At 29.1% G+C, this 16,950-nt stretch overlaps 1 protein-coding gene across 9 annotated transcripts in view; it reads right to left on the minus strand.

Moving 5' to 3' along the window:
• The window catches only part of LOC111031471, a 58,244-nt gene extending 41,561 nt beyond the window's left edge, over positions 1 to 16,683 (minus strand). For 2 of the 9 annotated variants that reach the window (XM_022311423.1, XM_022311417.1), the window contains exons 1-2: positions 16,379 to 16,681; positions 4,311 to 4,407 (exon numbers count right to left, since the gene is read on the minus strand). In XM_022311423.1, the coding sequence (XP_022167115.1) occupies positions 4,311 to 4,407; positions 16,379 to 16,449 (168 nt within the window). In that variant the 5' untranslated portion in view covers positions 16,450 to 16,681. Of the gene's footprint in view, positions 1 to 4,310; positions 4,408 to 5,049; positions 5,321 to 11,282; positions 11,525 to 16,378 lie in introns of those variants that run through there. The other 7 variants (XM_022311421.1, XM_022311422.1, XM_022311416.1 and 4 more) reach the window with 7 other exon arrangements.
• Between the last annotated feature and the right edge of the window lie 267 nt (positions 16,684 to 16,950).

The raw sequence follows: 16,950 nt of genomic DNA on the forward strand, positions 1-16,950 counted from the left end.
ACACGTGTGTGTTTGTTTTGGCAGAATTTCGAATGGGGCACCCGTAGGTTTCTGCCATGCCCCGGGGGTGGGGGATGGCAGCACTTGCTCTCCGGTCACCGCGACTTGTCCGGAGAAAAATGCCGCCCGGTGGCCGAGGATCGAACCGCGACCGGCTGCGTCGCAGCGGAAGAGTCAGACCACTCGGTCACCTCGTCCCCCTGTAACCAGTTCATCGTAGCTGTTAAGGTTGAAAAATAATAATAACCGTATTACACGTTTATGCGGTTGATTATAATATAGGTACTAGCTAGGATGTGACCGAATGGTTCCGAGAACTGTATCACAGTTCCGAATACACACAATCACTTTTTTTTTATCAATTCCTATCCGGTAATACCATATCATCGTCCATTGATCTTTTATAATTCTTAGTATATCAGTCAAACAAAATACTTTATCACTTTAAACTTGGAACTGACAATTTTATTTCTGGGTACGACTGATGCCAATAATGACGTAAAAAAATTTATAAATACATGTATACACAATGATAATTACTATACGAAAATTAATATGTCCTTGATAACTGATATAATAGTATAATTTACATCATAAATGTATATAATTTAACCTAATATACTGACTAGTGACTACCGTAATGTAATGCACTGACGTGTCTGTGAACACACATACCTACCTACATTAACACATGGTGATGGTAATACAGATGAAAATTAATGCTATTGGTTAAACTTCTAATAGTTATGATACGTGTATAATAATAACTAGAACTCGGAAGTTGATGTCCTAAAAACATCAATTAATGACACATGAAAAATATGCAAGTTCTAAGCATTTAAAAAAATTTCATCGTAAAAATTTAAAAGCCATAAAAAATGTAAAGATGAATAGTATTTTTTCTAATTAATTTGAAGTGTTTATATTTAATAGTAAAAACTACTGAAATTCCATTTTTAAGAAAAGTTTATTAACATTTATTTATTATGATTAAAAAATTCAAATTTTCTGTCAAATGAATACATTTAAGATTTAAATTAAATTAAATTAATTTTAATTATTAAGTTAATTATTAATAATTATAAAGTTCGAAATGAATAATAAAATTTATAGATGGATTAAGAATTAATTAAAATTACAAACAACGACATTTAAAGGTCGGAAAATTCAGAGTAAAAATTAATTATGGAAACATTTTTAACTAGGAAAGCAACGTCAAAGACATTCTAAAAAAAAATAAACAAGTCAATAGTTTCCTAATTTGATAATAATATAGATCTACATTCAATATTTAATGAACAATAAGTATTTTTACATCTCTACATCTCGAAAAGTACTACTGTTTTTAAATATATTGTTTTATTTAATTTTAAGTGATTACAAAACCACTTTTTTGAATTTTTTTATTTTTTACGAACCAGTACTAATTTAGATAAACGGAGTGGAGTAGTGCCCCGCTTATAAACTGTTAAAGTACGAGATCGAAAATATGCATATTCCTATTAAAAAAAGTAAAAATTAAAAAAATTATAACAATATAGTACCAATAATAGCATAAATATTTTTTTCTTTCAAAAACGTTAATACTTTTTTTATAATTGTTGAGCGTTTTGCGCTTAAAGAATCCTCGTCTCTAAATATCTATATAGCCACCTCTACATTATTTTATATTTTATGTTATTTAATATTTGGTATATAGAGAAATCAACTTAACACAATATTAAAGGGTTGATCTAGGAAGCATAATCGAGTGTTATGAAACATTATGATTTATGTTTGCCTACCTAGTACATACCAAAAACTGGTATTCTTTACTGTTCTTTACTACTCTAAGCTGTACTCCTTTAAAAAACGTATTTATTACCAACAACCTAATATAACTATTTATAATAATAGAACTATTTATTAATTGGTTATTTTTCTTGTGATTTTCGTTAAAAAACAGTGACGTTATTAGAATTAATATTATTGTATGCTTATTCGTGAAAACCAACAGTTCTAAGCACATATTTTCGTAGGTTAGGTTAGAATTATTATAGTGAAGATGGGGAATCGGGCCGATCGATTATAATAAATTTTTTTTTTCAAAATACCACTCCTGCAATACAAGCTCACACAGTTTTCATCAGTATGAGACAAACACGAAACAATGGTTCATCAGGGCGATGATGACGATGGAAAAGAGGCGGAAAAAATAAAACCAAAAATCTCAAGTGGCCGAGGGCCACGTGTTTATTGTCGAAAATCCATGACGTCAAGCGTTGTCTTATAATACGAATATATAATATATGCTTGACTGCAATATACGCACGATGGGTTTTCTGCGACAATATCTTTCGTTTTGTCAGTACTCCAATGTCGATTACGGCGGCAGCGCATCGCACAAGTGAAATATTTTTCTCCGTGTGCTATTTATACTGGGCACAACGAGCTCTTTCTATATAATAATGTACGATCTTAACCTATCCCCGACCGCGCGCGGGCGGTCGTAGTTTTACCGCACTCGATACACTATTTGAAAACATGGCCCGAAGCCAACGTATATATTATCATGGGAGGCAGGCGCTAAATACGAGCATAGGTGAAAATAAACGGGGGGTTAGGGCATTTTTATTTCCCCCCAACGAATTTAAAACCCCATCGATAATGTTTCGGAATGAAATTAAATTATGAACTCACAAATGGAGGCGGATAAAAAATTATTACAGAGGAGTTTCTTCAAAAGCAATTGAATATAATAAATAAAAATGTATTACCCGTTGGTTATTGTGGTTCCCATGAAATGAATATGTTCCCATAATAGCATACTAATAGTAATCTATACGAGGATCTGGAATATGTTTACAATAAAATAATAGTAATAATTTGCTTATTACTTGCCATACGGATTTCTGCAAATTCAGTAAAGAACTACACAGTGGTAAAGTGATCCTACATTACCAGTAAGACCTGTACATTAACAGAAAAAAAGGAAAACCTATACAGAATCGTCGAACCAGAAAATAAGAATACCGAATGTGTGCTACTTGTTGGAAGTGGCATCACATTTGCTAAAATTTGGAGAAGATTGCTTACAATATATATCAGTCGAAGTTATGATTTCGTGGTTGCATAATATGGACCATGTTTATCATCTTTATTCGATTATATTGACTGTTTTTGGGCAATTTTTTTTATTTAATTCACGCCCTCATGGATTTCCCTCTTCAACTGGTTTTCTTACAGTAAGTAACAGTAATATTAATTTATTTTTTACCTATTCTTCGATAGTAAATAATGATTTCATATTTGTTTCGACAGATTATGAAGTGTTTGGTTGATTAGAATAAATTATTATAATTAATAATAATACACTGTGGTTTAAATTAATCTTAAATTAACAAACAATTTGCTCGTCTGTTTAAAAACGATGATATTATTACAAGTATTCCAACATACGGTAGGTACAAAGGTGTTTTGGCATATAGCGCCCAGGAAGTAAATAATGTATTTTTACGGTATAAACTATTGAAATAATAAAAATAAAAGACCACTGGGAAATATTCAAACGTTAACCTATATTTCAACAAATAATTATGAATAATATTTTTAGCTCTGTTATATTTTTAGTTTGCAATGTATTTTTCTTTTTAATTGGACGTAACGTTACGGTACCACTAATAAAATGCCAAATAAATTATATTATTCAATAATACGTTTAAGTAGGTTCATTATTTTAGTATGTGAAAATAATTCAAATCACTTATTTTTTAAAGGCAATAAACGTTTTCTTTTATATGGCAATCAAGTGATGGTTTCGTGTTATTCAATATAATATTTTCACTTTTACCAGATATTGTATATTAAAAGGATGATATTTTAATAAATACCCAACTATTTAATTTAATTAATATTGAAATACTCGTACCCAAAACATATTTTGTCACGCGTCGTACAGTCACACATTTAATTGCACACTTTTTAAACTTATAAGTTATAACCGATATATTGTATTTAAATAATACATTTAGATATAATTTAATTTATCATATATTATTAGTTATTATTTATTATCCCTACTACGATGTGAATTTTACATCAGTATGAGGTTTTTTTGAGGGGAGATACATAAATAGTACCGACGTAGAAAATGTATGATTTTTTTAAATATATTTTGTACGTAAACACATTTGCTGTGCTTCACCAATATCAAGTCAAATAACCAATTTAGGGAGACTGAAGTAAACCCACAGTAGTTGTTATCGATATATTACTATAGGTTTGGTGTCGATAGACTATAGACTAAAATAAATTAAAAATCACTGTATTACCCTTGATATTTTCAATGGTGATCCTGTATTTTTTCCACCAGTCATTCTGAATCCCCACGGCGGTCCTTCGTTCAAAACTATCACTTTATCTGGCATCCTGTAACATTACGTTTCCATATATAAATATATGAACATAACATTGTTTTATTTAATGCATGTAATGATGCTATTAAACTAATACAAGCAAACGTACAGTGAAAAATATGCAGTTGATTAAATGTTGGTGTACATTCATCATTAATACAAGGCATTAATTAGTATAAATAATTAATTAATACAAATAATTAATTAATAATAACATAATATGTTGCCCATAAATGTAAGTGTACCTATAATATTTTATCATCATAACATAGTATCATATATTCTTATAAATCATTTCAAGTTGATTTATTTCTAAATTTTTAGTTCACCTATATCATTCAGTCAAAAGTTAGATAGTTAAGGTTGAAAGTTAAAGGTAGGTATATCATTTAGATAAACCTTGTTAGTGGACAATTTAAAAACCACTTCGTACGTAGTTAATTCTGTAGTTACTATAACGAGTAAATACATATAATGTATAAATAGAATACAGTCATACAGATAACTTTACTTAAAAAAAAAAAAATAGTGATCTAGTCTATTTCTCTAATAGTTATGAAAATCATATAATAATCAAACATCATTTTTCATTAAAAAAAATCCCAAAATACATTTTTATAATAAATTATACACTTATATTAAACCTATAATTTACCTATAGTTATGTTGTTTTCCAAGACTTCAATAGATTTCAAGAGTCATAATCAACATAACAACAGATATCACACTGACATGGGTAGTATAATATTATAATCTGCCCAAATAAACGCAATTGAAGTGTCTGTATATTTGTTCACGCTAATCTTCGAAACATCTATACTGATTTTGACGGAATTTCCACAGGCAGGTGCTAGACTTAGCAAGGAGTGATCCCAGCTACTTTTTATTTCAGAAATATTTATGTTTACCACTTAAAAATTGAAAACCTGAAAGAGGCATCATTTTAATAGTAATTGTCATTAATTATAAATTGGTAATTTTTCCAAGGGTTGTTTCCAGTATCACTTGGATAAATCTCCAAGAGGGCTTTATTTAATTTTTTAGGCCAAACCATGGAGCAGGTTTTATGCATAATTGTATAAAGTCAACTCCCAACCCCGGAAAATTGAGCGAGAAAATAAGAATACCCTCTGGCGCCATCTATCCGGTTTTCACAGCGACTTTTTTAAAAAATTTTCCCCGAATAACTCATTTGACAATGTTAAAATCTGTGTGTATACATTTATTGTTTAATTTCTTGATGGAGGTATACTTAAACTGGCTAATCAGTAATCTGATTTGCTCACAAATTATTTCTTATTTTAAACCAAAATTCAACGAACGGCTATCACCGTATTTTATAGTTTATTATTTTTTCCCCGGCGAAGTCAAAGTAATAGACCAATAATAGGAATAGTTAACAATAAAATATTAATAACTAATAATCGAAAATAGTTTTTATATGTGGAAAGGGTTTGTGGCTATACTTTAAATTTTAAAGGGGTACGTGGACATATATTAATATAGTCAAGTGAACAATTATTGTTTGACCCCCTCCCTCGTTTCATAATCCCTGCTACTCCACTACAAGTGTTGTATTGAAATGCATACATTCCTATCCATTTTACATTTTTTTAAATGTTAAGTTTAATTAGTCTATCATCAAAGTAAATTATATTGATCATTAATTAGTTATATTACATTCGATATTTTGTCATATAAAAAAAAGCTCAAAAATATAATAGGAAGTGTCTAAGCAAGAATACAAAAATAAATTTGTATATAAAATATTAAAGTAGTACCTACATAATTATTGATTAATATTTTTTCTCTTAATTTTTATTTACATAGTCTATTGTAATATTATCAGTTTATAATACGAAGATCCTTTAAATTAGATTAAAATATATAGTATTAAACACTATAAACAAATATTAATAGGTAGTATGAAAGAAAATATTAGTATGTGTTAGTGTCCACTGTTCAGTGTGTACTTGTAAATGTGTTGCACAACAAGATAGATACAATTTTATTTATGATGAAAAGTATTTAATATATTTAAAAGTAATTCATTATTTTACCTACCTATTTGTTTTTATTATTTTTTAGTTTTCCTTGAATATTATTATTTTTCATATTTTACTATGTGTTTAATTTGGCAAATCCGCAAGTATCGCAATATTTAGTTAAAAGATATTAGATATTTTACGATTAAAATTATATAACTCATAGAAATTTCAGATAAATAATTATTTATACTAACCAACCTACTTAATTAGTATATTTCGAAGGCTGACAACTGTTTTTTACCACTACAATTTGAGTGGAGATTAACCGATTTTGAATTTGTAGCACAAATTAGATGCAGTTACATTGAAAATAATAAATTATAAAAGTTACACAAATTAAGATGTACGAAACCATTGTACTCATATTGCGTATTTAGGTAAAACGATATACCTATAATACTGTTAAAATAATTTAAATTATTATTTTTTTTTAATATAGTATTTCATATTTATTTTATGTTTAAGAACACAAATATTTTGCTAAATTTATAAAAAAATGTCATGAATGTTTTATTAAATTTAAAGAATTATTAAACATAATTTATCTTAATAGGTGTTTTGGTAAATGGGAATCTTTCATTGACATTGCAGTGATAATACAATAAACATGTATCTTTTATAAGATATTAATATATTTTTGTAATATTATTATAGTTTTAAGGCATTTGATCCAAGTATGGTCATGTGGAACTAAAAAAAAGAATTCTGTTTGAAAGTTTAATATTCAAAACAATGTGACCTTTGAAAATAGTATCACTGACCTTTACCAATAGAGTCCCCAGATACGAGACATTATGTTTCCATTAAAATCACCAAGACTTAAGTTGATATATGTATAAACTATTAACAGTACCTATATAAAGTATAACACATTTAAAACGATCTAGACGATTCTTTTATCCATTATAAATAAGAAAAGTTGATTTAGGTAATGCAGATTCCATTAAAAAAAGAATAGTCAAATAGATATCAAAATTAATAAACAATAGTAACAACTGTTTAATGTTGCATAACACATTATTGGTTAAATCGTAATTTATGTTAATAATTAATTTGTTAATAAAAAAAAAATACATTGGCAAAATTAACACACAATTTTAATTATAATCTTAAAATGTACATTTTTTCATAAGTTTGTATGTAATATGTGTGCTGTTGCCACTTTTGTATTATTTCAAATGGTTAAAATATATTTTATACGATTAAACATTTACCATAAATATGGATCAAATGATAAGACCTAAAAATATGTATGAGTTAACTTTAAATGGATCATATTTAAATATGTTTAATAATTCTGAAAAAAATTATATTATTTTCTTCCTAAATTTAAAATTGTCCTAGTTTTTAATAAAATTGAAACTTGTGTTGTATTAAGATATGGACAAATTAATTCGTATATTTACTATTTATAAATTCATTAAAGATTCTATTAATATTTAATTACGAGTGATAATAATTACTAACTTCTTTAATTTGGGTTTTTAATATTCCTTGTTATTCTTCTTATAATAGTAACACAATTGATTTTTTGAAAAGTTAAAAGTTAAATGTATAGTTAATAGTTAATTTTTATCGATCATATTAAATATTATTATTCACAACACTCGTCATTAGAGCATAAATATTATTATTGACATTTGTATAAAATTAAACCAAAATATTATATTTTGAAGCCTACGCCCGAGTCGTTTAGACGTTTAGTATTTGAACTTTGAAGTATATAACCATAAGTGATACGTGAGTTTTATTTCAGAGCCTTTTTTATTAAACTATTATTGTCTTATATTTATAGGTTTGTACATTATTTTAGAATAGTATGTAATAGATACCTACTAGAATATTTTCATATTGTTAAAATAATATGTTTGATATTATACGACGCTACCTACCTATATTACTAAATGATAAATAAATCAAGTCTTCTTCATTTTCATTTATGAAAATCATTAAATTTTTAATTTCGTTACTTTAATCTACTACAACTAATTTAATTAATCTCAGGATGTACTACTTCAGATATCTGAGCTTAGGGCTTTTATCCCGAGAATAGAAAACCATGATAGACTATTACAAAACAAATAAATTGAACATTAATTTAAAATATTTACACTAAAAAACAAAATGACTAATTTTCAATAATTTTATAAAAATGATAACTTTTAGTTAAAAGTGAGTTCAAACTTCAAATACATTTAATATTACATTTTTTAGCTTTTCAGTACTTTTGTTCATAGTTTTTAATTTATCACTTTACTAACAATCATTGAAGTACAAAATGTGTTCTTTAAATAAATTACACATGTAATACGTATACGTCTTACTTCTCACATTATTTACTAATTAAGTAATACAAATGTACCCTCTAAAAAATGTTTAGTTTTGGTATTTTTTTTATTCATAAGTGATAGCTACTTAAACATTTATTTGGATTGATTTGTTTCCCTTTATAATGACATATTGACGTACATATACACAAAAATAATCATCGATATAGGTATTTGGAATTTTTGTTGCATGATAAAACTGATTAGAATATTTCAATTTAGTTTTATATAATTATTAATTATATCTACAACGACCATTGAAATAATGAAATAAGAAGTAAATATGAGAGTATACATTTATATGTGAGCTGTATGTATATACTTGTTTACTATACGTTATACACAACTAGTGGGTGATGACCTATACGATAACAAATCTATCCGAGCACAAACTTTCTTCGAAATATTATCATTTATATGTACAAGAATCCTATTTTAATTTTAGTTAATTAAGAAATTATGATTGTAAAATTGTAAGGTTGTCTGTAACGAATTCGAATGTAGTTAAACTATATAATAAAATACTTAATGATTACGTATATTGATTATTGAATGAGGTATAATCAATCCGATATTATCCATGCTTTTGATAACTCATATTTTGTTTGAAAACAATTCAAAACATGCAGTGTACATTATATTTTGTTTCCAATAAAAGCGAAAATTGTACTATGCTGACCTATGTTATTGATATATATATAATAAATTAATAACTGACGGTTATCAAAATAGATCGAAAAAAGCTTCTCCGTTGAAATAAAACGTTTTAGCGTACAAAATAGTTTCAACTATACTACTCGTGTAAATCATTTAATATGTATACGATATACGTGTTCAATTATCAATATTGTATTATGCAATAAAATAAAAAAATATATAATGCATGCCTTCTTATTAGTTTTATGAAATGAGGAAAAATATATTACAACAATTGTGATGTTTTCCTTAAATTAAGACGAAATGGTATATTTATTTTTTGGTGAATCGTAACTACTTATAAAACTTATAATTTGGTACACATACAGTTGGTACCATCTATAACGACACTGGTCACTATGCCATATTGAGGTATAACGACGTTAATAATTTCTAAGTCCCGGTAAAATCCCGTTTATTTATCAGTACATATATAATAAACTTACAATTGAATTTTATATTCGATATGGCATTTATAATTATAATATGGCAAGCGCGTATAACATATCCCAACAAAAATTCTACCCCCAGGGAACCCACCAGCAGCGACTATAAAATATACGTTAGTGGCATGGGTAAATACATACATATAGATAGGTACACATTTTTTATCATATCTGATAATACTCAATATGTATATTTTATAAAAGTGGCTTAAGTCAACTCATCCCAATCGTGTGTACGTGTGGTAAAATCGTCGACTTGACGTATCTACCCAATTCCGGAGGAGACGGACCACTGACCAGTGCTTGAATAGTGGCGGGAAAGCGGACAAGGAAAATGAGAACCTCAACTACATTTTCAGATCTTTTAGAGTACCCCTATACTTTTTTTTTCGAATTGTTGGATTTATTTGAAGGATGGTATGTTATTAGGACTTCTTACAACATTAATAATGAATGATTTTTTTTTTATAAAAAAAACTGATTACACAATGCATCATTTATGTAAGTATTGATAGCTGGTGTAGACGTACAGTGATGTACGGTGATTATATAATAATTACGTATAATATTTAGGTAGAAGGTGATGAGTAACCATGGTTGTAGATATATCTTCAAACTTGTAACCACAAAAGACAAAAAGATAATATTATTAAAAAAATATATTCTCATTTGTAGAATATTGATCAAATTAGGATTAATGAAAAATGTTTGTTTACAATGTTAAATGTATTTTGTCGATAAATTGAAAGGTTAGCTTAGGAAAGCCATCTCCTGCAGTGTCAGCTTAGTCCTTACGTAGTTCTTGATAAAATAATATACGATTACAATTTGGGACTGATTTTAGATATTATAAGTATTATAAGCAAAAAATTATTGTGTATACATTATTTACCTTTATATATGAATATAAGTGTAATGCATGTTATAGAATATATTATTATAAATACCTAACTGACTTAGTAAAAATATTTAAAACTATATGGGTACTTTATTCATAATTTATTTTTAAAAAACCCAGTATTACCTCGATTGCCTGCAAAAAATCAACCACCTACCACGTTTATAATATGGTATGGTTGAAACTCTAAAGTAAGACGTGTATTATAATAATAAGGTTTGCAATGTTTGTTTGTTAATACGTTTAAAGGTGTAATAATGAGCGAGTGTGGGGGAGGGGGAGGCGAAGCCTTTCATGGGTATTTCAAGTAGATTAAATAAAATGAATTCGGTTGGAACGGAAAAGGGGTTTTTCATCGACCGATGATGAGTACCCCTACTATTAATTTTCCAAATCAAGCACCAAATCGACGGACCGATCACTATTATTGTAGCCTATTATGAGCTATATATATATAATATTATTATACATACACTTACAGTGAACCGATTAGGCGATCGTCGCCGTCCTCGTCGTCGTCGTCGTCGTCTCGGTGACACACGCGGTATTCTTATGCTGCAGCCGTGGTATTAAATGCCTACACGTTTATATATATATTTTTCGGAAATAGAGTTGCGCTCCCGTCGTATATTATGTCGTCGACTGCAGCTGAACGCACGGCGAGGCGCAGCTCCGTTTGGCGCACAAAAGTCACGCGCGCAGTGAGGCCGGCGGACCGCGTTTCTTCGGACTCGGTGCCAGAAAGCCGCGGCGGCGGCGGCGACGGCGGCGTCGGCGGCGTCGACGGCGGATGTCTGCCGATCGTTGGCGGGGCGGGGCGGGCGGGCGGTTGACGCGCGCCGCACAGCTGCTGACTTGGCGGCGCCCGATCGGTCGCCCCCTCCGAGTGGGGCTGACGACCCGGGGCGCCAAAATTTTGAGGGTTGACCGGCGAATTTGTGCGTAGCGGACACCCCACCGCGTGACCGGGGTCGCGCGTTCGACTGACGGCCACGCGACGCCGTTGGAGCGGGTTTCGAGAGCAGTCCCGTGCGATAGCGACGAACGCTATACTGCAATAGCGTATTACACACTGCACAGAACTCGTTGCGGAAAAGTTAATTCGGGCCGTGAACTGGTTCGTTGAACTCGTTTTCGCTGAATGGGACTTGTTTCGTCAAAGTTCATTTTTTTTTTTATAAAACAGACTTGTTTTCACACATCGCGATGATTCTACTAAATTCCGTGTTATCGTGCATATTAATAAATTAGTTATTAATTATTATACTGTGTATATATTAGTAATTAAATACTTTGATACTTGTTTAGCTTCAACTTTATAATACATCTCATATGACCCGCATTTATAAATAGTTTAACAATAGTGAGGAAGTAAGTGTAAACATCTTAACTAATTCAATTATTATAATAAATATTATAGAATAACACATTATGTTTTCACATTCTATTTATTATTTATTTAACGCTCTGCAGCCCTTTGTCTGAATGTGTCAATCATTTTGTTTTTTTTTTTCAATTATTAAATATACATGTTTATAGTCCAATACTAGTTCGTACTAGTACTAGTTCACTATTGTGACAAACTGACATATACATACACTTTGACGCAAAATTCACCACGATATTAATGTTCAAATTTCTCCAAATTAGGAACCAAGTTCAAAATAATTTAATTTAAACTAAACAGATTTACATTTTCATAAAAGTTGAACGAGTGAACGAGTTCAATATAATTGATTAATAATGATGCCTGTATTTTATATTATGATGTATGCTATACGTATACCACGATTGATCAATTTACTCATTTACCCAATCACCCCAACAACATGGTAATTTTGGTTGCAAAACTGAATTGAACCCATAAAAATTATTCTGGTTAATTTTTGGTTTGGGTACTATTTTAAATTTTGAACACAGTAGATCAATGTTTGATCATACTAGAGACTGTATCATCATATATTCCAACTGATATATCATTTGAATATTTTTTATTTTTAAGGATCTATAATATATACCTTTATAGTTACACCATATGGAGCTTATGTCTAGATTTGTATATCGTTTATGGAATGTCCTGTGACAATGCAAACTTTTTTTTCGAATGAAAACCAATCTTTTTCACATAAATTATTGAAATGTAAAGGAATATTTGCTGAGTTATTGACTTTTGTGTATTAAAGAATAAAGATAATAGGTAATCCTTAATAATAGATCTACCTAATATTAGTCTATAGTTATCTATTGCTTACTTGTTATTCTCAGGCAATTTTTCCGAACTACAAAATATTATTCTAATATATTCTAATATTAATTAGTATTATTTTAAATCATAGCCATAGCCCCGATATCTATTATCCTTAGGAGGTACGTAAAACTTAATAATTTAGAAACTAATCGTTCAAATGTTGATTCATATAGGTATATACAAATTAAAAGCAATCTCCTGTCTAACAAGAAACAATTTATAGTAAAAAAGGAAAGTACTTCTCATTTGAAAAAAAAAGTTTGTATCTTCATAACCCCCAGAACACTGTATAAATGGCCTAACAATTTAAGTAGTAATTTATTGAAATTTAAGTATTTTAAATTAGTGTCTTTTAGTAGATAAAAATTCCAAAAATTCAAATTCGAATACATTTATTATGAAAGGAAAAATGGGGGTGACTGAATGAGCATGTCCCACGAATCACTTACCACGTGTGTACTTATATAACATATACACTATACAGGCTTTGTATAGTTAATAATATGTACCATGTATACAATATACATAAATATTTGTATCCGTTTTTTTCTTTTTTTTTACGAACAAATAATAACATCACATTGGCACTTTATTTCGACGATGGACACATTTTTCAAGCGTCCTGATTTTTTAGTATCTTTTTTATGAACTGTGCAGAGTGCTACACAATCGAATCGATTATAATGGGTTGTCAGTTTTACATCCGATAAATATGTACGTTAATGAATCGGATATCGAAAAAAGTGGTACAGCCCAGCTATATAAATTAAAAATACGCCCATTATAAATGCATAACAACGTATTTATATTATACACAAATACACGTAATTATGCATGCAGCGTAAAAGAGACGCCTGCGGTAGACGAGAAACAAACCGTTTAACGGTCGGTATTTGTTTTATACCATTCGCATATACATAACATAACCTGCAGTATTGAGATGTAGTTGTGTTGTGTTTCGCGTTTTTTTGTTGTTTTTTTTTTTACATCATAACGTTATTTATTATCTAGTTAGCTACACGCTTTATGGATAAGTATATAGGTATATATTATTATACACATATTTAGGTAGGTACTCAAAAAAAAATTTCGCCCTCCAACTATCGTACTCAAATTACATAACTCTTAACTATGCCGTTCAACATAATATACCTGGTCATAATATAAGTAGGTACTTTTAATCTTTAATAAACATCTTATAAACATTGCGCAAAATTACCGTATGAAATAATAACTGGTATATATTTGTAAGTTACAAGTAACCTATGCATAACTCGTTTTGTTCACGAAATAATCGATATTACGGCGATATTATTGTACTCAGTGTTTTATGAACGATTAAACATTATTGATTATATTATAAATTTATAACTGAACAATTCTTATCGATGCACTGATTGTCGTCGTAAAAATGCGTTTGAGTAAAAAAGAAAACGAAAGTACCTATCTACTTAAAAATATACAAATGTATTGATTGTTTCGTGTCTTATATGCAGGTAGATTACAATTTGTAAGTTGTCAATTACAATAATTATTATGGTGGTTGGAAATTAATAATTACACAAAATTATAAAAATTATACACACATTTAAAACCTGTACCGGGCTATACTACCTTCTTGTGTAGAGTATTGTGAACCAAGAAAATATATAATGAACGTTCGTGTATAACTGCAGTATAATAATATCTTCGACGCATTCGATCGATATCAATAATAAGTAAAACCATCCACTCTCCCTTCGGTCCAAATGCCCTTGACCATCGTGATTCTTAAATCGTTTGTTTACGCACTAAACCATTCCACGTTCCTGATTCCTTGTTCAATTATGGAACTTTTAGGACAGTACAGAAACGTACATTTAACACGTGTTTATTTGTTATTTGTTCATATTATTTAACAAAATATTGTGAACATTTGTACACGGTATTATTTTCACTAATAAACATCATAAGGCGTGGTTGTAGGTTCGTACATAAACGTAATATCTAAAGGGTCATATAACCATTAACCACAATAGACCTACATAGATATCGATCATTTTACTACCCTATAAGAGTTATTGATTTGTGTGGTGATTACTGATTTGTATTTATTTTAGAGACACATAATATCATTTTTTTTATTGTTAGATATAATATTATGTAGGTATTAGATAATTTGCTAATCATTATTATTATACACTACTACTATGTTTGCGATAAAAGTTTATATTTTAACCATATCAAGAATAAAGCTATCGAGGATCACAAATCACAAATGGTCAAATAAATTATGATAAGTTTTATTTATTATTTTGAATTGTAAAATGTTAATAACATAAATGAACAAAGAATTATTAAAGGTAGATTATTTCTCGGACAGTCGTACTGTCATGCTAATACTAGCTTTATAAATCCTGTGTCGAATCATAAAAAGAAAATACATACTCATATTTTTAATTTGCAACTGTTGGACACCATTTCAGTTTTAGAATACTTTTTCATGTTATGAGTAGGTACTAATGTATTAAAAGTCTAAAACTTATAAATTATAAATTAAACCAAAAGTCTGTATAAATCTTGTCTTAACAATTAACAGTTTATTTTATTTGGAGACATTTTTACCGTCCATCGGGGTCTAGATCCATAGGGCTATATTTAAATGTACCTGCACCTTAAAGTAACCAGCGGTCGTTCATTAATCGTATTCGTCACTGGAGATAGTTTCTGATTTCTATATGATTATGAATTATGGGTGAACTAGCTGAGTGATGTATTGGAGATTTTATCGTCCGAACAGTTTATCGTTGTTTTCAAACACCACGCCAGTGTAATGCAGTGGTGTAAACAGATATTTTCAATGGAAAGGATTATATTAATTATACTATAATACAATTATATGTATATGTATAATATTATGTATTATGTATATATATATATCAAAATATTATTTAAATTTTATTGATTTTTATACATCCATACATATAACAAAAAGTACTAATGGATGGAAGGAGGTGGACCCCCCCCCCCCCTAACGTGTTTGCGCCACTGTTAAATTGGTCTCTATACATCCAACAAAAATTAACGGAAATTTGTCTATCACAACAATCGATATTATATTAACTATATAGGTAAGTGTAAAATAAATAACATTCGGTTATAAATACCTAATGAGATTTAGGATGAATAAGTTTTTTTTATTTTGAGGAATATGATTAATTGTTCTCGTTATACCTGCCTATAAACTTATAGGAGAAAAATCATACTAAAACACATTTAATACCTATACGGCTATACATTGTTAATATAATTATATACAAATATTGTATTATATTCACTTACCTTTTGGCTTTTACGTTGAACGTCATGTTGTTAACAAAATAAAATAATTCATGGACACTGCATGCAGCCATAATCCAGGCGCGAGATTGAATGCTATTGAAATAGTGAAATGACTAATGTATCACCTACATATGATAGACGGGAGGTTTATACAAATAAGTACCTAATTACAACTATCAAAATACTGGGCAAAACTCGAGAAAGTATTATAGTTTGTTTTGTTCGCGATAACCGGTTGTATATTCGTATACACGATTATATATCATACATTATGCAAACATTCTCATTTTTACGATATTTAAATATCGATGAAATCAATTGTTTATGTTTTATGCCACTTTATCCATTACATTTATTATACGTTATAATATTATACAATAGTGCGTTGTTTTCATCTGTCGATTTTATGCCGTTAAGGGAAAATGATTGTAGGTAAAAACTGCCTGGGAAAAGACGAGGGTTCAGATACTACAAATTAAATAAGTTCATATCAGAAATGCATTAAAGTTGAAACATTTCCCAATCTATACAAACTACTGAACTTGGTGTTTGGCCCATATGGGTAAAGTCTT

This window comes from Myzus persicae, unplaced genomic scaffold (genome assembly GCF_001856785.1).
Source record: "Myzus persicae strain clone G006 unplaced genomic scaffold, MPER_G0061.0, whole genome shotgun sequence".
In the NCBI taxonomy this organism is placed as follows: domain Eukaryota; kingdom Metazoa; phylum Arthropoda; class Insecta; order Hemiptera; family Aphididae; genus Myzus; species Myzus persicae.